This window comes from Balaenoptera musculus, chromosome 4 (genome assembly GCF_009873245.2).
Source record: "Balaenoptera musculus isolate JJ_BM4_2016_0621 chromosome 4, mBalMus1.pri.v3, whole genome shotgun sequence".
NCBI classification, from domain to species: domain Eukaryota; kingdom Metazoa; phylum Chordata; class Mammalia; order Artiodactyla; family Balaenopteridae; genus Balaenoptera; species Balaenoptera musculus.
In genome coordinates, this window is record NC_045788.1 from 29109580 (window position 1) to 29134378 (window position 24799).

General features: G+C 38.0%; 1 protein-coding gene across 1 annotated transcript in view; it reads left to right on the top strand.

Moving 5' to 3' along the window:
* The window catches only part of CPB1 (carboxypeptidase B1), a 49876-nt gene that overhangs the window by 19196 nt on the left and 5881 nt on the right, over window positions 1–24799 (top strand). The window contains exons 5-10 of the mRNA XM_036850808.1: window positions 12117–12216; window positions 12310–12411; window positions 13247–13348; window positions 15709–15819; window positions 15909–15999; window positions 16696–16898. Of these exons, the coding sequence (XP_036706703.1) occupies window positions 12117–12216; window positions 12310–12411; window positions 13247–13348; window positions 15709–15819; window positions 15909–15999; window positions 16696–16898 (709 nt within the window). The remainder of the gene's footprint in view (window positions 1–12116; window positions 12217–12309; window positions 12412–13246; window positions 13349–15708; window positions 15820–15908; window positions 16000–16695; window positions 16899–24799) is intronic.

Below are 24799 nucleotides of genomic sequence, written 5' to 3' on the forward strand. Positions count from 1 at the left end.
TAAAGATATCAGAATTTTCACCTATAAAATCTGCATCTCCATTAGGAGAAGTGGTACAGCATAATGCAACAAGCAAATGCCTTGGGAAAAAACAGACAAGGCTTAAATCCTGACTCTGCAACTTCCTGGCTGTCTGACCTTGGATAATTTGCTTAACCTTTCTGAGCTTCAGTTCCCTTGTCTTTATAAGGAAAGGATCCTTCTAACCGTATCTTCATAAAGTGAAGATATATATAATGCCACTCTCAAAGGGCTGTTGTGAAGATGAAATAAAACAATATGTAAATAAATTGCAACTGATAGTTTTATTGCTGTGAACGCTGCTATAGTTGACTCTTGTACAAAGAGGTAGATTATACATCTTTTAAAGGTCAACAGAAACTTGTTTAACCCCATTATCATGCTTCACACAGCTTAGCTATCTGCTTCTGCCTGAGGGAAGTGTCAAAATGTGACCTTAAGAATTGACTGTCTTTTTAAAACAAAGATATAATACAGTAAGTTTCAAAATGTGATTAAGATTCACGTCTGTGATATTTTGCTCTTTTTATTACACTAGGAAGGACTTCTAAAATCCTAGCCTATAGGAGCCCTTAATAATATTCAAAAAGATGAGTTTCCTTATAATTCTTTATAATTCTTTAAGAAAAACAGGAGGAAGATCAGTGACCATAAGCTAACCCTAGCCACCTGAATTGACATCCTAATTCTACTCAGATCACAAAGTAGTAAAATGGCTTCTAATCAGGTAACAATCTCCTTTTACCAGGAGGAAAATTCATGTCTTTTTTTAATGGGTAAACTTTTAGGGAACTGTGTATGAATGCTGTCTCACGTAGAATATAGGATGCTCCCTGAAGGCTAAGATCTTGTTAATTTTTGCTTAGCACATTTGTGGCATATAATTTTCTAAATATTAAGTAATAATAACTCCCTAGAAATCCTGGAGCAGCACACCAGCAATATCCTTGCAAGCAGTCCCTGTGCATCCCATTATTACCTCATGTGGTAACTAATATGTATTTAGATGGTTTCCTGCTGGCAAGAATTTGCAGTTGTTTTTCTATGTAACAGGAACCATCTACTGTACCAGTTCTACCAAAATAGCTTTTCAGATTTTTCAGTGGTTCCAACCCTCTTCACTAAGACTTTCATCATTCGGTAGTTTTAATCAGATTCTGAATTACCATGGGAAAAAATTAAAAATGTGTGCACCAAGAAAAATAACTATTTTTTAATAGATCTTTATTGGAGTGTAACTGCTTCACAATACTTTGTTAGTTTCTGTTGTACAACAAAGTGAATCAGCCAGATGCATAAATATATCCCCATGTCCCCTCCCTCTTGAGCCTCCCTCCCACCCTCCCACCCTCCCTATCCCACCCCTCTAGGTGGTCACAAAGCACCGAGCTGATCTCCCTGTGCTATGCGGCTGCTTCCCACTAGCTATCCATTTTACATTTGGTAGTGTATGTATGTCCATGCCACTCAAACTTTGCCCCAGCTTCCCCCGCCACCCCGTGTCCACAAGTCCATTATCTAAGTCTATGTCTTTATTCTGCCCTGCCACTAGGTTCATCAGTACCATTTTTTTTTTTTTTTTTTAGATTCCATATACATGTGTTAGCATACGGTATTTGTTTTTCTCTTTCTGACTTACTTCACTCTGTATGACAGACTCTAGGTCTATCCACCTCACTACAAATAACTCAGTTTCGTTTCTTTTTATGGCTGAGTAATATTCCATTGTATATATGTGCCACATCTTCTTTAACCATTCATCTGTCGATGGATACTTAGGTTGCTTCCATGCCCTGGCTATTGTAAAGAGTGCTGCAATGAACATTAGGGTCCATGTGTCTTTTTGAATTATGGTTTTCTCTGGGTATATGCCCAGTAGTGGGATTGCTGGGTCATATGGTAATTCTATTTTTAGTTTTTTAAGGAACCTCCATACTGTTCTCCATAGTGGCTGTATCAATTTACATTCCCACCAACAGTGCAAGAGGGTTCCCTTTTCACCACACCCTTTCCACCATTTATTGTTTCTAGATTTTTTTATAATGGCCATTCTGACTGGTGTGAGGTGATACCTCACTGTAGTTTTGATTTGCATTTCTCTAGTAATTAGTGATGTTGAGCATCTTTTCATGTGCTTCTTGGCCATCTGTATGTCTTCTTCGGTGAAATGTCTATTTAGGTCTTCCACCCATTTTTTAATTGGATTGTTTGTTTTTTTGATATTGAGCTCCATGAGCTGTTTATATATTTTGGAGATTAATCCCTTGTCTGTTGTTTCATTTGCAAGTATTTTCTCCCGTTCTGAGAGTTGTCTTTTCATCTTGTTTATGGTTTCCTTTGCTGTGCAAAAGCTTTGAAGTTTCATTAGGTCCCATTTGTTTATTTTTGTTTTTATTTCCATTACTCTAGGAGGTGAGTCAAAAAAGATCTTGCTGTGGTTTATGTCAAAGAGTGTTCTACCTATGTTTTCCTCTAAGAGTTTTATAGTGTCTGGTCTTATATTTATGTCTTTAATCTGTTTTGAGTTTACTTTTGTGTATGGTGTTAGGGAGTGTTCTAATTTCATTCTTTTACATGTAGCTGTCCAGTTTTCTCAGCACCACTTATTAAAGAGGCTGTATTTTCTCCATTGTATATTCTTGCCTCCTTTGTCATAAATTAGGTGACCATATGTGCGTGGGTTTATCTCTGGGCTTTCTATCCTGTTCCACTACTCTATATTTCTGTTTTTGTGCCAGTACCATACTGTCTTGATTACTGTAGCTTTGTAGTATAGTTTGAAGTCAGGGAGCCTGATTCCTCCAGCTCTGTTTTTATCCCTCAACACTGCTTTGGTTATTCGGGGTCATTTGTGTTTCCATACAAATTGTAAAATTTTTTGTTCTAATTCTGTGAAGAATGCCTTTGGTAGTTTGATAGGGAATGCATTGAATCTGTTGATTTCTTTGGGTACTATAGTCATTTTTCACAATGTTGATTCTTCCTATCCAAGAACATGGTATATTTCTCCATCTGTTTATGTCATCTTTAATTTCTTTCATCAGTGTTTTATAGTTTTCTGAGTAAAAGTCTTTCGCCTCCTTAGGTAGGTTTATTCCTAGGTATTTTATTCTTTTTGTTGCAATGGTAAATGGGATTGTTTCCCTAATTTCTCTTTCTGATTTTTCGTTGTTAGTGTATAGGAAGGCCAGAGATTTCTGTGCATTAATTTTGTATCTTGCAACCTTACCAAATTCACTGATTAGTTCTAGTAGTTTTCTGGTGGCATCTTTAGGATTTTCTATGTATAGTATCGTGTCGTCTGCAAACAGTGACAGTTTTACTTCTTCCTTTCCAATTTGTATCCCTTTTATTTCTTCTTTCTTCTATGATTGCCATGACTAGGACTTCCAAAACTATGTTGAATAAGAGCAAGAGTGAACAACCTTGTCTTCTTCCTGATCTTAGTGGAAATGCTTTCAGTTTTTCACCACTGAGTATGATATTTGCTGTGGGTTTGTCATATATGGCCTTTATTATATTGAGGTAGGTTCCCTCTATGACCATTTTCTGAAGAGTTTTTAAGATAAATGGATGTTGAATTTTGTCAAAAGCTTTTTCTGCATCTATTGAGATGATCATATGGTTTTTATCCTTCAATTTGTTAATATGGTGTATCACATTGATTGATTTGCATATATTGAAGAATCCCTGCATCCCTGGGATAAATCCCACTTGATCATGGTGTATGATCCTTTTAATATGTTGTTGGATTCTGTTTGCTAGTATTTTGTTGAGGATTTTTGCATCTATGTTTATCAGTGATATTGTTCTATAGTTTTCTTTTTTTGTGATACCTTTCTGGTTTTGGTATCAGGGTGATGGTGGCTTCATAGAATGAATTTGAGAGTGTTCCTCCTTCTGCAATTTTTTGAAAGAGTTTGAGAAGGATGGGTGTTAGCTCTTCTCTAAATGTTTGATAGAATTTGCTTGTGAAGCCATCTGGCCCTGGACTTTTGTTTGTTGGAAGACTTTTAATTACACTTTCAATTTCATTACTTGTGATAGGTGTGTTTATATTTTCTAATTCTTCCTGGTTCAGTCTTGGAAAATTGTACCTTTCCAAGAATTTGTCCATTTCTTCGTGGTTGTCCATTTTATTGGCATATAGTTGTTTGTAGTAGTCTCTTATAATCCTCTGTATTTCTGTGGTGTCAGTTGTGATTTGTCCTTTATCATTTCTAATTTTATTGATTTGCATCCTCTCCCTTTTTTTCTTGATGAGTCTGGCTAAGGGTTTATCAATTTAGTTTTTCTTCTCAAAGAACCAACTTTTAGTTTTATTGATCTTTGCTATTGTTTCCTTCATTTCTATTTCATTTATTTCTGCTCTGATCTTTATGATTTCTTTCCTTCTACTGACATTGGTTTTCTTTGTTCTTCTTTCTCTAGCTGCTTTAGGTGTAGGGTTAGATTGTTTATTTGAGATTTTTCTTGTTTCTTGAGGTGAGATTGAATTGCTATAAACTTCCCTCTTAGAACTGCTTTTGCTGCATCCCACAGGTTTTGGGTCATTGTGTTTTTGTTGTCATTTGTTTCTATGTATTTTTTTTCTTCTTTGATTTCTTCAGTGATCTTTTGGTTATTTAGTAGTGCACTGTTCAGCCTCCATGTACTTGTGGTTTTTACAGGTTTTTTCCTGTAATTGATTTCCAGTCTCATAGCATTGTGGTCAGAAAAGATGCTTGATATGATTTCAATTTTCTTAAATTTACCAAGTCTTGATTTGTGACCTAAGATGTGATCTATCCTGGAGAATGTTCCGTGCGCACTTGAGAAGAAACTGGATTCTGCCACTTTCAGGTGGAATGTTCTATAAATATCCATTAAATCTATCTGGTCTACTGTGTCATTTAAAGCTTGTGTTTCCTTATTTATTTTCTATTTGGATGATCTGTCAATTGGTGTAAGTGGGGTGTTAAAGTCCCCTACTTTTATTGTGTTACTGTCGATTTCCCATTTCATGGTTGTTAGCATTTGCCTTATGTATTGAGATGCTCCTATGTTGGATGCATAAACATTTATAATTGTTATATCTTCTTCTTGGAGTGATCCCTTGATCATTATGTAGTGTCCTTCCTTATTTCTTGTAACAGCCTTTATTTTAAAGTCCATTTCATCTGATATGAGTATTGCTACTCCAGCTTTCTTTTGATTTCCATTTGCATGGAATATCTTTTTCCATCCCTTCACTTTCAGTCTGTATGTGTCCCTAGGTCTGAAGTGGGTCTCTTGTAGACAGCATATATATGGGTCTTGTTTCTGTATCATTCAGCCAGTCTGTGTCTTTTGGTTGGGGCATTTAATCCGTTTACATTCAAGGTTATTATTATTACTTTGTTCTTTTCACACACACACACACTGTATTTTATTTTTACAAGAGATAAACTGACACCAAGCATTGTAAATGGATGACCACAACAAAAGCAACAATGATTGCAATTACCAAACACGAAACACACTCATACTATGTCATAATATTGACATTCAGTCCAGTAATCCTCCACTGTAACAGCTCCTTTAGTTTGCAGTGAAAACTGATTTGTATATTTTTTTGCCTCTGAGTCCTTGTGGGATTTTTTTTTTTTGTATTCAAACAGAAAGTCACAAAAATTATAATCATCCTCATCAGTTCACTCAGTCCCATGTAATTAATTCTTTTCTTATCTTGATCTTTTGTTAGCACTTTTATGAATTCATCAGTTTTCCATTAGAGTTCTGAAAATGCTTATTCATTCAGTTCAGCAGTATAGTCAGTTACCAGAGACCTGTACTTGTCAGAGTCTTTTCCTTGAATTCCTTGAAGATGAAACCCTTTTACAGGAACATTTTTGCAAAAGCATCAGAGTACACCCAGAACTGTCTGTAAATGACAAAAGACTTAAAAATGACCACGGTTAAAGATTTGTTGAAAGTTCATAATAATGCAATTGACAAGGAAATTTAGTTATTTCTGAGATATACATTTTAAAGTAATAACTAGAATTATGGCTTATAACATTATACCAGAACATATAAGATTTTTAGAAATTTCATGTAATGTCTGAAACATTTATATTAACATATTTCCATACAAATACCCCAAAGAAAGTTTAGTATTAGTTGTTTTTTTGTTTGTTTGCTTATACTGCAGGTTCTTATTAGTCATCAATTTTATACACATCAGTGTATACACATGTCAATCCCAATTGCCCAATTCAGCACACCATCCCCCCACCCCCGCGGCTTTCCCCCCTTGGTGTCCATATGTTTGTTCTCTACATCTGTGTCTCAACTTCTGCCCTGCAAACTGGTTCATCTGTATCGAGGTTATTATTGATATGTATGTTCCTATTACCATTTTCTTAATTGTTTTGGGTTTGTTTTTGTGGGTCTTTCCTTCTCTTGTGTTTCCCGCCTAGAGAAGTTTCTTTAGCATTTGTTGTAAAGCTGGTTCGGTGGTGCTGAATTCTCTTAGCTTTTGCTTGTATGAAAAGCTTTTGATTTCTCTGGTGAATCTGAATGAGATCCTTGCTGAGTAGAGCAATCTTGGTTGTAGGTTCTTCTCTTTCATCACTTTAAGTATATCCTGCTACTCCCTTCTGGTCTGCAGAGTTTCTGCTGAAAAATCAGCTGATAACCTTATGGGGAGTCCTTTGTATGTTATTTTTTGTTTTCCCTTGCTTCTTTTAATATTTTTTCTTTGAATTTAATTTTTGTTAGTTGGATTAATATGTGTCTTGGTGTGTTTCTCCTAGGGTTTATCCTGTATGGGATGCTCTGTGCTTCCTGGACTTGAGTGACTATTTCCTTTCCCATGTTAGGGAAGTTTTCCACTATAATCTCTTCTAATGTTCTCTCAGACCCTTTCTTTTTCTCTTCTTCTGGGACCTCTATAATTTGAATGTTGGTGCGTTTAGTGTTGTCCCAGAGGTCTCTGAGATTGTCTTCAACTCTTTTCATTCTTTTTTCTTTGTTCTGTTCCTCAGCAGTTATTTCCAACATTTTGTCTTCCCACTCACTTATTCGTTCTTCTGCCTCAGTTATTCTGTTATTGATTCCTTCTAGTGTATTTTCCATTTCAGTTATTGTGTTTTCATCTCTGTTTGTTTGTTCTTTAGTACTTCTAGATCTTTGTTAAACATTTCTTGTATTTTCTCAATCCATGCCTCTATTCTATTTCAGAGATTCTGGATCATCTTTACTATCATTACTCTGAATTCTTTTTCAGGTAGATTGCCTACTTCCTCTTCATTTATTTGGTCTTGTAGATTTTTACCTTGCTCCTTCATCTGTGACATTTTTATTTTGCCGTCTCATTTTTTTTTTCCTTTTTTTTTTATAAGTGGGATTGTGTTCCTGTCTTACTGGTTGTTTGACCTGAGGCTTCCAACACTGGAGTTTGTAAGCTGTTGGGTAGAGCTGGGTCTTGGTGCTGAGATGAGGACCTCCAGGAGACCTCACTCCAATGAATATTCCCTGGGGTCTGAGGCTCTGTTATTCCAGTGGTTCGGACTCAGAGCTCCCACCACAGGAGCTTTGGTCCAACCCCTGGCTCATGAACCAAGATCCCGCAAGTCGTGCGGGGTGGCCAAAAAAAAAAAAAAAAGGAGAACAATAACAAAGTAAAAAATAAAATTAGACTTAGAAAGTAACAGCTATGTTAAAAAACATATAAAATTAAAATTTTGATGAAACAACAACTGGAAGGTAAAACAGAACCACAATAGTAAAAAAAGAGGTGGAAAAAAAAATAGGTGGAAAAGGCCTTGGCTGTGGAGGGCGGGGCCTAAGCAGGGGTGAGGTTTGGGCGGTGGGCAGGGCCTATGCTTAGGACCCACAGGGCTGGAAAAGGCCGGGGGTGGGGGGCCTTAGGCTCAACAGAAGGGACCCAGGCGTGACTCCCGCCTCTGGTCTCAGAGGGCAGGGGACCCCACCTGGGAGCCCAGCAGGCTTCCTCCACTCCTCTCCTGCTCCTCCTGGAGGTCCCCTCCCACCTGCCTCTCCTGATCTCCCTCTTATGCCACCCGGGCCCATGTGGCCTGGAGGGGACTTTGGAGTGCAGGGGACTGGCCTGGGAGCTCAGCAGGCTCCCCCAGCCTGAGTGGGTGGGGCAAACGCCCTCTGCTCCTTTCCACTCCTCTGGTCCTGGAGGGCCCCTCCCACCTGCCTCTCCTATTCTCTCCTGGGCTCCCTCCTATGCCCCCAGGACCAACCCAGCCAGGAGGGGACCTCTGAGGGTGTAGGACCTGGCCCAGAGAGCCGGGCAGACTTCCCTGGCCGATTGGGCAGGGGAAACACCGGGCCCACTCCCCCCTGATCTGAGTCTCCAAGGGTCCCTCCAGGGTGGGAACCCCTCCCCCATCTCAGCCACCCCTCAGAGGCGCCGGTCCTGTCCAGCCTCTGTACTCCCACGTCCTACCAGTTCGTTTGGGGGTTCTTCCCGTCTCCTTGGGCATCGGTGTCCCCCACCAGCATCCGGCAGGCACCCTAGTTGTGGGGAGACACGAACTCTGCGTCTTCCCACACTGCCATCTTGACTTCACCCCCCAGTAACTGTATTTTTAAATGCTTATGTCACACCCTAGATACAGAAAGACTAGGAATTGGATGGTGTAAATCTCCCACTTATGGTTCTGAAGCCAAGTTGACAGAATCTTTCAGTGGGTGGGCCTTCACAGAATTCCTTCTTACAAATTTCAGGAAGGTGGTCTATGCCCTATCCAATGCAGGAAGAGAGTGATTGTTGCTATCTGCCTATAACATTTTTCTGCATATTTCAGATTCGATCAGTAAAGTGTCCTTGGATAACAATGTGTACATAGTAATGTTCTTCAGTAGCAATGGGTGTGTAGTCTGGGGACTGACCTAATACTCCTTTTTCAGGAATCTGAAAGGGGGAGAAAACTAAGTCATGTCTCTCCTCCTCAGACATTGTGGTTCTTGCTTTGTTGGGAGTCCCGTTATCTAATTTGCCTGCATGCTAAAAAAAAAAAAAAAAAAGAAGAAGTGGGATAGCACTATAAAAGGAACATATAAAAGTATAAAACAGTGTACATGCCTCTGTATTTTGGAGCTGTAATGCAGTCCCTATTACCTTATGAGTCATTATTTTAATCTCCTAGAATAGAAGCTCATTATTTAGTAATAATATTTTGTAATGTAGCTAAAGTAGTACTTTGGCCTAAATCTAATAAAATCAAATTATCATAGGGCTGGAAAGGATCATTTAAGGTCAATTTCCCACCTTCAGGCAAAAGCACCACATTTCAACCTCATTCTGATACTCTTTTGCAAGTTACTAGAGGACACTTTTACTCTTGGGTGTCATCTTAAATCTAACTGGTTTTATTATGCTTCTTTGTCCTGATTATTGATGAAAATGTTTAAATATTAACATAATAATAACTCTAACAGAATGTCTCTTCTTAGTACCAAACAAAACACTAACCTCCACATAGTCACTTATTCTCCCAAATAATCTGAATTTGAGGATTGTATGCAAAAGAAGGATACTGCAATATGCTGTGGAGGCCCTATTTCCCCCCTCTACTCAGAGCTGGTTCCTGGTAGGTCAGAGATCACTATGGTTATGGTCTTAGGGACAAATGTCTACTGAATGTCCTGAGGCTGTAGAATGCCTGGGAGCAATTAAGTGATGATTTCTTTTCTCTGGGCAGCCACTAAGAAGCCACGTGACCTAGATGATTATTTTACTTGCTGTCAATGGGAAATCTTGTTAAAGGGAAAGTAGATGTCATTTACCATTTCCTCTTGGATTTTTAGTTTTGCCATTCTGTCAGAGAAGTTCATCCTTGTTAGGCAGGATTTGTTCTTTCAAACTGATAATCTTGGAATACAGTTGTTTTCTTAAAGGTTTCTGCCTGTTGATTTTTAGCTTTCAAGGTTTTTGTTTTATTTGTTTGGTTTGGTTTTTAGTTTTTAGTTATATTTGAAAATCATTTACCTAAACTATCTCTATTCTAGATGTTTCCCTAGAGTTTATGAAGGTGGCAACTGGCAACTTTACTGTAGTTTAATTTTTTTTCTTCATAAACCTTGGAAGACATCTATGTAAACGACCAAGGCCTAGGGATTTGAGTCAAGTCATTGCATTTTAGAACTGAAAAGGACATTGAATACCAGCTAATAAATATCCCATTATACAAATTATGAAATTAAGGCCCAGAGATTAAATGACTTTGCTGAAACCAATTTACATGTTAGGCGAAACTATGACCCTGATCTTTTGATTTCTAATTCTAGATTCTTTCTAATTCCACCCTATTCCGTAACAATCCAATTTGGGTGTTGAATATAATTAATTATAGCACTTACTATAATCATTGTTCTTAACTATAGCAGGCAGAATGACTGTCCCTCCAAAATGTCTACATCTCAACCCCTAGAATATCTGAATATATGCTAATGGCAAAGAGAAGTTAGGATTGCAGATGGAATTAAGGTTGCTAAGCAGCTGAACTTAAAATAGGTAGGTTATCCTAAATTGTCCAGAGAAGTCCAAAGTAACCACAGGGTCCTTACAAGTGGAAGAGGGAGGCAGAAGAGGAAGTCAGAGTGATGAAACATGAGAAGGACTTGAGCTGCTATTGCTGGCTTTGAAGATGGAGAAGGGCAAAGAGCCAAGGAATGTGGGCAGCCTTTAAAGGGCAAGGAATCAGACTCTCCCCTAGAGCTTCCAGAAAGCACTTCACTGTTAACACGTTGATCTTAGCCCAGTGAGACCTGTGTTGGACTTCTAAGCTGTAAAATAATAAATTCATGTTGTTTTAAGTCACTTAGTTTGTGGTAACTTATAGCAGACTTAGTTTGTGGTAACTTATAGCAGCCATAGAAATGAAAGCACTAACAAAGTACTGATGGCTGCTTAATGGGAAATTTTCTTTCCACAGAATAAATATTAAACTCTTCTCCTTTTCCTTTTTTTTTTTTTTAAATACTACCTTAAGATAGTTAAGCCCTTAAGACAGTATTTGCCTCTTGCTAGGAAACAAATATCATTTAGTATTAATTAATTGCATTTTCCATAAACAGACACAAGTTCATGCACAGTTAACCAAAAGGAGAGACCAGGAGGGAGGTTCAGAGGATGTCCCTGACATACTTCATCAGAATGCCCTTGGGGCAGCCGGAGGAGAAGTAGACTTTTGATATGCGGCTACAATTCTCTGTGTGTCAGATAAAAACATTTCAAGGCTTGACTGTGGATAATAGAAGTTTCTGTAAACTAACTACTGCCCATGATATTTACAGTCTATGATCAAGGACATTAGTGCTCACAAAATTTTGTCCCTTCAGAACACACTTTCCACTCAAAAGTAGCAAAGAGAAACAAAGTCATATATACCCATACCTTCACACCTGCCTCTTATAATAAGACCTTTCACCTGAATAATCATTTTTAGAAATAAGCAAGCCTCAAAGTTTCTGTCACCAATTTTCATATTACCTTGCTACAGAACCATTTTACATTACTTTAAACCAGCCAAAAGAAAGGCAAGCAGAAACGAGTACTTTAAACTCAGTATTCTTTGGTCTAAAAAAATCTTTAGCTTGTCAATATTTCTGAATTTCCACCCATCAAGATATTTTTCTCAAAACCTAGAGAAAGGCCTCAGGTGACCGGCTGTCCCAATCTACCTGGGATTGAGTAGGTTCCTGGGACATGGGACTTTCAGTGCTAAAACGAGGAAAATCTTGAGGAAGAAAGACCATAGATAGGGCTGGAGGGCATGCTTCTGTGTTGCAGCCCAAGGCCCTGATGCAGAATGCCCCAGGTACCAGGGAAATCATTTTCCAAGTTTAAGGTCCAAGGACCCCCAAACAGGTGAAGTTTGGGCCAAAGAAGAGCCTGCCCTGCTCACAGTCTCCAGTATCCTTCTCAATGATTTACTTACTTTGTGTGATGAGCAGCTCAAGTTGAAAAGCATAATCAGAGGACAGATCTGATTTCATGGAGAATGTACTGTACCATTGGCTAAAGCATAAACTCCAGGTTTTTGCTGACTGGGAAACATGCTTATGTTCACAGGAGTACCCCCTTTGATTTATTACAGGGTATTAATAAGCAACCTCAGATCTGTGCTGGAGGCTCAGTTTGATAGCAGGGTCCGTGCAACTGGACACAGTTACGAGAAGTACAACAACTGGGAAACGGTATGACGTGCACCATGTGATTTAGACAGACATTGCTTTGGGAATTGAACCAAGAATGTCACACATTAATCCACAAATGGTTCCATTTGGTAGATAGAGGCTTGGACTCAACAAGTCGCCAGTGAAAATCCAGACCTCATCTCTCGCAGTGCCATCGGAACGACATTTTTAGGAAACACTATATACCTCCTCAAGGTAATCCTTTTTAACCATAACCTTCCCATGTCTGAGGGCTTTAAATCAATGAATTCTAACACATTAACATCTGTTTTACAGACATATTCATCCCAAACATTGTTATAACTCTTTCCCTGACTCAAACAGATTCCCCAGATTGTTTTATCATATGTGAATTTTTAAATCATTATTTTGATTTACTCAAAAGGAAAAATGCAATAAAATAAGAGCAGTCCTATAAATTTAACCACATCCCTGTAAGCAATGTAAATGATCACCTACCTTGATGCAATTGTCCTCTCCCAGATGTTGTTTGCAAATCCATTTGCTAAAGAGGTTCATAAACTTCATATCTATCAGACAACGGTACACAACGTATCAACAATTTGTTTCTGTCGTCCTCTAATGCCATTTTTGTCATGCAATTCTAATGAAGAAAATAAAAAGACGAGGAATAAATGGGAGAGAAGGAAAACTTCTTACAAGATTAGCAACAATCAGGATTACTTCTAATTACTCATCCAGTTGTCTTGGTCACGTCCCCTAACAGTAGCAGCAGAAAATAACCTCCATGTGAGTACAATTAAGCAGGGTAATCAAGCATCTTCTGAAAAATATGAGCTTGTCAAGCTTAATAAAAAGAATAAACAGCCATGTAAGCCTTCAGCTCAAATATTGTGAGTGTCTAGAGGCAAGAACATACCGTGCTAGTATTATGTTTTAATTTAATCGTGGAATGTACCTCTTGCTGCTGTCAGCTTTCACCTTTCGAGTCCAAAGCCCAGATGGGTAGTGAATGTTAACCCCTGAATATGATGAATCACAGTTTCCCTTTTCCTTTTGTTTGCAATAGGTTGGCAGACCTGGACCAAATAAGCCTGCCATTTTCATGGACTGCGGTTTCCATGCCAGAGAATGGATTTCCCCTGCATTTTGCCAGTGGTTTGTGAGAGAGGTCAGTATGTAGAATGATTACTGGCAGAGGAAAGTAGAAAGTATTTTTTTTTTATTTCAATCAATCCCTTGTAAACTAGCTATAATAAAAAAGAATAATAGCATAGAAAAAATTCATAATTCCAAGATCCAAGCTACAAAGATCACTAAGAGAACTTGATAAGGCAAAATTTTTAAACAGTTAAAAAATGGTATTTATTTGTATTTCACTCATCTTAACTTTCTTACCCACCTTTGGTAGAAAGGCTAACAGGTAGTAAATATCATGGATAGGGCATTTAAAAGTTAATGATTGTGGAAAAACCACTAACTTGATCATTAGCTCCTAGATAATAATCAATGTATACTTCAGAATAAAAGAAAACAATGCATAGTAGTCCCTATTCTAAATGATACTGTTTTCCACTCCTTTATAATTCTAATGGTAAGATATATGTAAAAACCCTTTTAAATAGCCATGAGTCCATAATGATATAGATGATTCAATAAATTAAAAAAAGGGAGAGAAGGAACAACTCTTTCTTATAGAAGAATTACAACTAATAGATGTACAAATGAGCAAAATAGAAAGTTACCATCAGAACACCACAGTAATAACTACTTCATGAAAATCTACAGATGGATACAAAAATTAGTGGGTAAAAGTTTAAAGAGAAATAGGTTATTTGCAGCAGCAAAGTATCTCTTAAAAAATATGTATTATATTACAAAGGCAAAATTTACAGAGGAGAAGCCTAGCAGAAACTACCTTAACCAAGTGATCAAGGTTAACAACACCTGTGTCAAAGTCATAAAGGAAAGTCTGAGGAACTGTCACAGATAAGAGGAGACATGATGACCAAATACAATGCGGGGAAGCTGGGTAAAAGGTATATGAGAACTCCTTGTATCTGCAACTCTTCTATAAGTCTAAAATTATTTCAACAGTAAAAGTTTAAAATATTGAAATACTTTAAAAATATAAGACTATTATTATATACAACATAATTTCTTTTGGGTAAAGCACTTCTGTATCTATTCATTAGGCTCTTGGTTTCTAGACATGTTATGTGTCCAATTGGCACCATTTAATTTCAGTGAGTATCTCACTATCTGCCCTCTAGAAAGAAAGACTTTCATCATTACTTCGGTTACCTCTAATCACAGACCACTAACAGAACATGGTTCTATAGCTCTTCCAACATAAAAAGCACATGCTTTACCATGTGTTATTGTAATAAACTTACATGTATAGAGCCATGAAGACTATATAAAAACTGTTACTACACAGAAGCCTTAAATATCTTAAAAATCTCTTCAAGCAAGCCTAGGGAAGAGTTGAATGTAAATTTAATATAATCCTGGGGCTGAAGAACTGGGACTAAGAGAACATAATAAATGGGTATGAGGTCCTTCATTCATAGATAGGTATCCACATCACTTAGCAGGGAGAGCTAGAGCCTTAACAGAGTTCCCTTCTCAAGAAAGAGGAATACGAAGAAGACTTCCATCATTATGCAACTTGAGACTTGCTGAGAGCCTCTCCAAAATCCATCAGTGTGATCTCACTTCATAGTGGGAGGCTTTTTCATTCTTCTTTCTCTACTGAGACCATCTACAGGAGGTCTCACCAAAATTAAACAAATTTCTAGATGACAGTATTTGGAACATGCATAGCCATCCATAGACATTCCTTACTTACTTACTAGGAATACCCTCACAGCCTACTAACTTTGAAAAAAAGTTCTTACCCTCATATCCTACTAACTTTGAAAAAAAGTTATTACAATTACTATTTCAAAGGAAATGAGTATTCATGTTCTTTAAAAGTCTTTAATTTTATTGAATTTTTGTTCATCTTTAAAGTAAATAGTTAAAATAAAAAGTAATAATTATATGAGTTATATATGGATGAAATAGAGCAGGGGTCCCCAACGCCCGGGCTGTGGACCGGTACCTGTCCGCGGCCTGTCAGGAACCTGGCCGCACAGCAGGAGGTGAGCGGCGGGTGAGTGAGTGAAGCTTCATCTGCGGCTCCCCATCGCTCGCATTACCGCCTGAACCATCACTCGCGTTACCGCCTGAAACACCCCCGCTCCCCTATCCGTGGAAAACTTGTCTTCCACGAAACCGGTCCCTGGTGCCAAAAAGGTTGGGGACCACTGAAACAGAGTATCCTAGAAAAAGAGAAGAACTAGAAACTATTTTAAACAAAACTGGCAGTAATATTTTGCTATTTGCTTTTTAAATATTAATAATACCTACTTCAAAAGGGGATGCCACTTTTGTTACCAAAGTCAACATTCACCTAGTCTATGTAAATTTTAGCAGCATAATGCATTCCATTTTTCCATGAAATTCCGCTTTGTAATTTATACACAGGCTGTTCGCACCTATGGACGTGAGATCCACATGACAGAATTTCTCGACAAGCTAGACTTTTATGTGTTGCCTGTGGTCAATATCGATGGCTACATCTATGCCTGGACCAAGGTACATGAACCAATACTGAGAGGGGCTAATGCAATTAAAACCAACCACTTTCTACTATACTTGTCCTAACCACAAACTGCACTTTTCAGTACCGAATGTGGAGAAAGACCCGCTCCACCAACGCTGGATCCACCTGCATTGGCACAGACCCCAACAGAAATTTTGATGCTGGTTGGTGCAGTAAGTATCTGGCTGACCATTTTGCACGCGTCTTTTGAAAAGTATAGGAAGAAAGTAACAGGAAAACACAATAGTGTCTAAAATAAGAATAAAATATAAATTTTTATATTTTAGAGTTCTAACTTTCTGAAAGCACAAACAATAAACAGTTTGTTTATTCAGTCAATAAAAATGTATTGCTTATTCTATTATGTTCCCAGCTGTGCTAGACGCTGGAAACATCGGACTGAACAAACCAGACATAATCCTACTACTTATGGAATGTAAAATCTAGAGGAGACCATCATTAAATAATTATTTAAACAATTATTTAAATAAAATTGTGATATAATTATAATTTTGTGATTTAACTCTCAGTAAATGATTATACTAATATAGAAATTTCTCATGGATATTAGTTTGTCCCTACTTATTAATCTTCTTACACTATATTGATCTCATTGTTTAGCACTACACAGGGACATATTGGTGATTTCACATGCAACTTTTTAGCCTGTCAGCTTAAAAACACCCTACTCTTGTGACTAAATGTATGCCTACTTTATAATGTACACATACATGAGGATGATTATAAAAACTCCTGTGAAAACAACTTATTTTTTAACTCTCTAACTCTCTAATTTGAAATTTTGAAACATGACCTGTGGGAACGTCAGTAGATGACCATTTGCCATTAACAACAATATGTTTTTCCAGGTGCCGGAGCCTCTAAAAACCCCTGTCATGAAACTTACTGTGGATCTGCTGCAGAGTCTGAAAAAGAGACCAAGGCCCTGGCTAATTTCATCCGCAACAACCTCTCTTCCATCAAAGCATATCTGACAATCCACTCATACTCCCAGATGATGCTCTACCCTTACTCCTATGATTACAAACTCCCAAAGAACAATGCTGAGTTGGTAAGTAGTCATGGTAGTAGATATAGTATTTCACTGTTGAGATTTTTGAATTCTATTCCTAGAAAAAAAAAAATTATACAAACAATTTCTGGAAGTTCCATTCTTGATTTTCAGTAATAGAAGCAAAAAACTTACCACCACAGATTTACAAGGAATCTGAAATTGGCTAGATAAATTGGCTAGAAGAAATGTGATTTTGATGCAGGGAATGATCCCCAAAATGCGGTTAATTCACTAATCTTCAAAATGACAACAGTTCCACTTCCTCCTGCTTCACCACAATACTGACACACATGATGATTTCAGACGCATCTGGGGTAATCAACAAAGTTCCTTCACCTCATACATAATCTTAATCAGAAAGTCAATTTTATCAAGTTGCCTTGAGCTGGATTTGACATGCACAGGCAGACTATGGCAGATGTCATTAGGAATTTGGCACATTTGGTTGATATCAGGTTAAGTGACAAGATCCTAATATTGCTTATTTCTAAATTGTTGGATTAGGTGAGACACAGATGTAAATCAATCAATGAACAAATGATGTGAATGGGTCCTTACTATATATGAGAAATAATGCAAAGAAAATGAACTATCCCTGACTCAAAAAATTAGCTATCTTGTTGGAGAATCAAGATACAACCACATGAAAAGTTAAATAATATAAGAGTTTTATACTATTCAAATTAACAAATATCGTACATCAATGTATAATTTTCTTAAATAAGCAGGTTTGAATCCTTCAAACAACTTTTTTTAAAATTTATGAACATCTGGCTGCCAGAAGTTGGGACCAATGATCTGAAAGAACAAGTGTAAGATTTAAAGCATTTGAGTTATGCCAAAAAAAAAAAAACAGTATTCCACCTAGACAACGACATAGATATTTGGCTTACCTAAATGCATAAACTCAAAGACCCAATAACTTTATCAACTGGAAATTGTTTTGTACTTTCAGATTCAGTCTTTCAGAGACCAAATAAAACATGTAATGCTGTAAATATTTTGTGAACAGCAAAATGGAAAAATAACTCAGCTTCTTAGAAAACTGATAGCTAATAGTTAGCCAGGTCCTGTTCTTTAAAAAAAAAAAAAAAAAATGCTATTTTTCATTTCATTTCATTTCAGGAAAATCTTCCCATCTTCCCTATCTGTAGCCAAAACACAAAAGAGGACATCATTAGCTGGAACCATTAAATAGTCCAGTTTTCCAATTAGGCTCAGTCTGTAAGTGTTCCCAGCAGTGGGTGCTCACAGGCCTGCTGTCCCAGAGGTGGGTGTGGCCAGCTCCTCATTTCAGTCCTAGATTTCCAGGGCCACCAGAGCAGAGGAGGTGGGGGTATGTTGTTTGCTTAATTCATGTGAATATGTCTAAGCTGTACCACATCAAGAGAAAAAGACAAAGCCATAAAAACTAAGCACGAATGAGTTAGTAAGTAAAATATTAAAACTAAAATTATAAACCATATTAAATGTAACAATAACCAATATATCCAATTTGCTTAATAACTAGTTTTAAACATAAACACTAAAAGACTAATGCTAACAGAAAAGCTTGAAGTGTGCTTTGGGATTGAGCTGCCTCACAAAGTTTCAATACTTTTTCTTACTTGGGGAATAAGTTGAAGCCCTTTTAGCGATGAAAACTTTGTTGCCCCACTGGCTCCATACAGTAACGTAGTATCTGACTGCTCTAAAAGTCTACAGACTTTCTTCTGAAAAAAAGAATCAAGTAAGTTCTACCTGTAGGATCTCATGAATAATTCTTGCTACTTCCCGTGGTTTCTCCAGGAAAAGACCCAAGACTCAAAGTGAGTTTAGTGGGCCAATTCAATATGTGCCCCAAATGGTGTGAAACCATTCCAGAGAATGTGATCCACTGATACTTTCCTCTAAGAACCACTCCTTCACTTAAAATCAAGGAAAGCAAGGTAACAGTAAAATATATATACATATATATATATATATATATGTATATATATTAGAAATTCCATCCTCCAAAATTGTTTTTAAATTCTAATTAACAAAGAAGTGAAACAGAACTATATCAAAGTAACATATTCATAATCAATTCTCAAACAAGCATAAACCACAAAATAATCTTACCTTGTTTATATTTATACCCACAAATCTAATAAATTCAAGGAAGAGGACATGTTACGTCTTATGTTTTCTAGAGCATGATAAGATAGGTGAATAAAATACAAAAATTCTTTGCACTTATATCACACACATTGATTTAAAAGTTACTTTAATTTCCAATAATTTTTTCTGTGATTAAGATTTTGCCTAGTATCTTAAAAGAGATATTTAAATGCCATCAGTAAAATCTAAGATGCATATTATTTGATTATTTGATTCATTTGAGATCTGAATTTAGTTTGGCACCCCAAAACAATTTAAATCATTTGAATAGTTAACTAGAAATCCTTTCAGTCTTTTTCTTATTTTGTATAAATCCAATTCACTTCCTTCCTAAGAACATTTTGCTAGAACAACTCATAACTATAGTGTTATCACAAATACATGTATAGCCAAAAGAGAATTTGAGTCTCCCAAGAAGAAAGATATTGGCTTTTCCATGGTTTTTATTTGTAATGAGGATATCACTTTAAAAAAGTAAAAGTCTTGACCTAGAAAGATGAATGTTCCACCCAAATCTAGTGCCTCCATATTAATTCTCAATTAGAAAAAAATGTGACCCCACTGTAGAAAACAAAAGAGAGTAAAAGACTAATAAGATGAATTATTGGCACCATACCACATTATAGATAACTCAGAATTTTCTTAAAGGACTACAAAGCAGACTTTGTCTTATACAGATTTTAGTATATATACGTGTGTGTGTGTGTGTATATATATATATATATATATATATATATATATATATACATATATATGATTCTTATTTTTCTTTATACATATAAAACTTATAAGATCATATTTGTAGCTAAAAAAATGCTTCAGTGAAATAATCGGAAGGAAATTATTCTGTACAGAAACATTAGCACTCGACAGTTCAAATTTAGAACATACCGTAAGTAGCAATCCTTTGACATTTGAGTCGTGATGAAAACGTATACGGCTTCATTTCTGAAAGATCTTACATGTAGATTACCTGACAATTACTTATATCATGAGACAACCTTCAGAGGGAAGAAAGGCAGAGATGGGAATGCAAAAGACCAATGAAGTAAAAGTACAGAAGTAATAGCATGGATTAAAAAGGCTACCAAAAAATACATCTTCAGCAGATGAGTAAGAAGTTTGAGGAAACATAAGAGTGTCTTACATGCATAATGCTTTCCTGACTGCAAACTGCTTTTACACACATATATTATTTAAAGAAAGAATACAAAATGCACTGTGAGTTTCCAATGACTTCATAAACGTCCAGTCCCTCAGTGTTGACTTCTTCAGTATAAAGCTATCACTACCTTCAGAGGAAGTTTTAAGATCCAGAAAAAGAATATCTTTACATCTCCAAAATTCTAAAGGGTAATGAAATATTGAGTTATATGACCTCTTTATCATCAGAGGAAATAAAAACTAGGAGACATAATTGAAAAGGCTCCCAAACCTATCCATATCTTTGCATTTATTGAGCATGGAAAAGCTCCCAATCTTTGGTCTACCTTCCCCCCAAAGAGGCGCACACGGCACTGTTAATAGTAATTATTACTATAATACTACTTTTAAATTCAAAAGCAGAAACCCAGAATAATAACCAATCAACTAGGTACCTTCACCCATTTCCCAGACTGACCAAATGGAAAGCTGACGTATACTACACAAAGATGCCAATCCAGGGCATGCATCTATCATTACATTTCTACATTAGAAGCACAGAATTTCACAGGTGGAAATCTTGGAATTTCTCTGCTTCTGCTTTCTCATTTTCCAGCTCAGACAATGAAGGCTTGGCTAAGCCAACACCAGTAGTAGAGGCAGCCTTGGGCATGGAGCTATTGGATGCTGAAGAAGTTCCTAAGCTGCCCCAACTTCCAAAGATGCACACACACATATGTGTGGCCGTGTTCTATGTTGGTGCTCCATGCAGCCGGTCTGCAAAAGACCATTCATTAAATAAAGTCTTTTATCCCACAAATATATCATTACTACCTCCGACCCCGGACCTTGCTAAGGATTGACACTGGTCAAGTAAGATCCCTGACTTCTCAGGGCCCAGTCTTCATGATTCTGGCCGGTACTTTCATGGGTATAGGTACATTAACCAGGAGAAATATGACAGTCTAAAAATTTCTGAAAAATTATTAAACTTGGCCGAAAGATAGAACTCCACTTCTAAAATCTAATGCCTTCTAGTCCAGAGACACCTCGCTACCTCGTAATTAAAGCTTTAGTTAATGAGCCACCAAGATAGAAACCCACTGCTCCCCCCAAGCACGTGAGCATAAGCCAAGACTATGATTAGAGATAAACATGAAAATCAGGGGGAAGAAATATTGTGAGTAGGAGGTGGACAACTGCAGGGCCATGCGCACACTCAGTCGCAGCTGTCACCACGTCCTTGCCTAATAACAAGAGCAACAGGGCACAGTCCCTGTGTCAGGCAGGCTGCCGGCAGCTAAGGCAGACAGGACTGAGGCACAGAACATCTGCTTCAGGAATTTTCTCAGGATTTCTAATCTCACTTATAAGACAAAAAAATTTTAAATGACGACTGCAGAATTTCTTTGATTAGAGAAACCGGTTGCTGATTTACCATTATACATTTAAGTGGCTTCTTGGCCTGTTAAAATTCTCCTGCAGGGCCTGGTCAGTACATGACTCATCAGGCAATTACCAGAAATGCCACTGAGCACCTATTAAGTGCTCGGCATAAACCATGGTTCCTGCCATGAGGAAGGGAGCAGAGGGGGTCAGCCTGTTGTGAGTGTTCTCTCGTAGGAAGAGTGGGAGTGAGGTAACCAGGTTACGGAGGGACTTGAATGTCAGGATGACTCCTGTGTCACTGTGGGCCCTGGAGCCAGTGACCTGGTAAACAGAATGGCCACGTCAAATACAGAACTCCCAGTTAGATCTGATTTCAGATAAACAACAAATAATTTTTAGTGTTTAAGTATGCTCCAAATATCGCATGGGACAGACTTATACTGGAAAAGCATTCGTTGTTTATCTGAAATTTAAATTTAACTGGGTATCCTGTATTTTTGGCTAAATCTGGCAACCCTTCAGGTAAAGTGTGATTTTAGCCGGTGTGACCTAGCAGCGGCGCTTCGGAGACACTTGTACTACCGTCAGCAGAGGAAAACAAGGCATTCAGAGCACCTTTAAAACCAGCTGTCTTCTTTTTCAGTTTTTCTCTCTAAAATACTTTCTTCTTTAACATAATTACGTCTTTTATCTGACTTTCCTTTAAGCTAATTTTGCCTCCTTCCCTTCCCCCAGAGGACATCTTTGGGGGGCGGGGGGGGGGCGGGCGGGACCTTTTTGATTGTTATCACTGTGGGAGTGCTCCCACATGATGTGGGTGGAGGCCAGGGGAGGCTGATAAACACCCTACAAAGCTCAGGACAAGCCTCCACAGCAAAGGATTATCCAGCCCACGTGTCACAAGTGCCAAGGCGGAGAAACCCTGCTTTAAGCAAAGGTAAGAAAAGTCTCATTCCTGGCTAAAGGTCCCTGGCTTTCACAGGATCCTACACCTCCTCACAAAGAGCTTACAATTTTCTGCAAATCTCAAGTGTGGCAGAGTACATTCCCATCATACGGCATTTATTTTTTAACATTTATTTGGAAGAAGCACTACCGCCACCGGGGAAAAAAAAAAAAAAAAAATTCTGGACTTTGCAACTTCAGCTGACTCATGCTTCACATTTACCTGAATCTTAAAGAGCTTAAAAATATGTATTCAGATCAGCCAAAGAAAGAATTTGGTTTCCATCAGTGAAAGCACTGCCACGCTCCCCATGGAGTCTGCCAGGATAGACAGGCTCTGCTCTCTAAAGCAGGCCTTCCCACACGCCTTGCCTTTTCTTCGTCTCAAGGCTTTGCAGCCAGAGCCTGCACTTGTTTACCCTCCTCCTTTTTCTCAGAAACATATTTGTTTCAAAGGCTTTCTCCTCAGTCCCTGCCTCAGTAGGCCTTGGAGGCTTCTCCTTTTGCACCAAAATTATAAAAGTTCAATTCCTCATTGGTCCCTTGGTGTAAGCTACCCATTATCACAGGACAGAAGGAAGGAAACTGCCCCTAAAGATCATTTTGATGCTTCCATTATCACATGTATTCACCCAGAGGGATGGTTAAACTCAGAACTTCAAGTTAGAAACAAAGTTCTGAAGAAAATTTCCTTTGAATTGGTATATACCCCACCATCAGTTTGGGGCTTTGTTTTTCTTGTACGGTAATAATGGGCCAGTGGAAGATTAGAAGAGGCAAGACCCCACTGTCGTGACACTTGGCTGTGTACGTAGAGGTTGCAATGAGGACCATGAGCACAGTCACGAGACGGGGCTTCCTGATCACATGTTACCTAGGAATGCAGGTCAATGGAAAAGGACACCCTCGCCTTATTCATCTCACCAGCCCCCTGGAGCTCAGAGCCTGGGGAAATGTTACACTAGTTGGTCCTTTGTCTCTTGGGCTTTGAGTTAGATGTGACATTTTAGACTCTCTCTGTCTTTTGCTCTATGACCAAGGCCTCTTTTTAAGAAAACAGGTGACAAAAGAGAACATGCATAAGACGTGGTAGGAAACTCATATCTAAGGATTAATAAAGGCTGGCCATGTTTGGCCTTGACTGAAAGCAAAGTTTTCTCTGAGGCTGATTTATATTTAGCTTCCTTCTGTTCTTTACAACTGGTAAAACCAGCTCTAGCAACACTTCTTTTGAAGTATTCCAAGGCCACAAGGAGAAGTGAAAAAGAGCACAGGATTTAAAGCAAGAAGAACCTAGCTCAAGTCAGCCACTTATGGGGCTGCATGCCCTTGGGCAAGTTCTTTTATCCTCTCTGAGTTTCAGTTCTTTTATCTGTAAAATGGGGATAAAAATACCTAGCTCTTATCAAGAGCTCTTTGTCAAAGTCTAAGGTTTTATGTAAATGTTAGTTCTTATTTTGAACCCACTGAGCAAGGATGTAAGATCTCCCTCAAATGACAGGTTATATAGAAAGTGTCATTAATTAGAGTTTCAAGACATGGATCATGCTCTCTGATGTACTATTGTTTCTGCCAGTCTTTTGTCAGCTGTCTTAGTCCCTTTTTACAGAAACATACAAGGAAAAGGAGTTACCTCTCTAATATTTTAGCAAATTCAGGAATCACCCCTCTCTCTACCATTTCTGGCAGGGGTCAGTCACCCAGCTTGGCTGGAACATTCCCACCAAGCGTGCTGCCCCCATGGCATCCCATTCTGCTAGAAAATTCTGTGTTGATGAAATGTGGACAGATAATGTTAGGAAGATAAATGAGTAACATTTGTAAAAGTATTTGAACTCTTAAAAAAAACGAAAAGACCCACACTGATTCCAGGGATTTTTGTTACAACACTTGGAACTTAAAATATGATATTTTGGTTGATTAAAGTCTGCTCTGACTTTTTTGTCTCTTGGCCTCGGAGGGGCTGAGAGAAAGGGTCCACAGACTTCACTTATTTTTTATCAAAGGAAATAAGTTAAGTGCCCAGTAGAGGTCAGTGTGTAAATGCGGTAACCCATCAACCATCACTACATGGCACCACCACTCTCCCCACAATCATCCTCAGTCTCCACTCAGGGGGGTCACACTCCAGCCTTTGTAGAGCTCAGCACTCTGCACCCCCATCCAAATCAGGCTCACCTGAAGCCCTAGGAAGAGACTAAATCAACCAACCAACAGTGTGCTAGGCGTTAATGCAATCTGCTGAGGATACTAAATGAATAGCCAAGAATCCTCCCCCT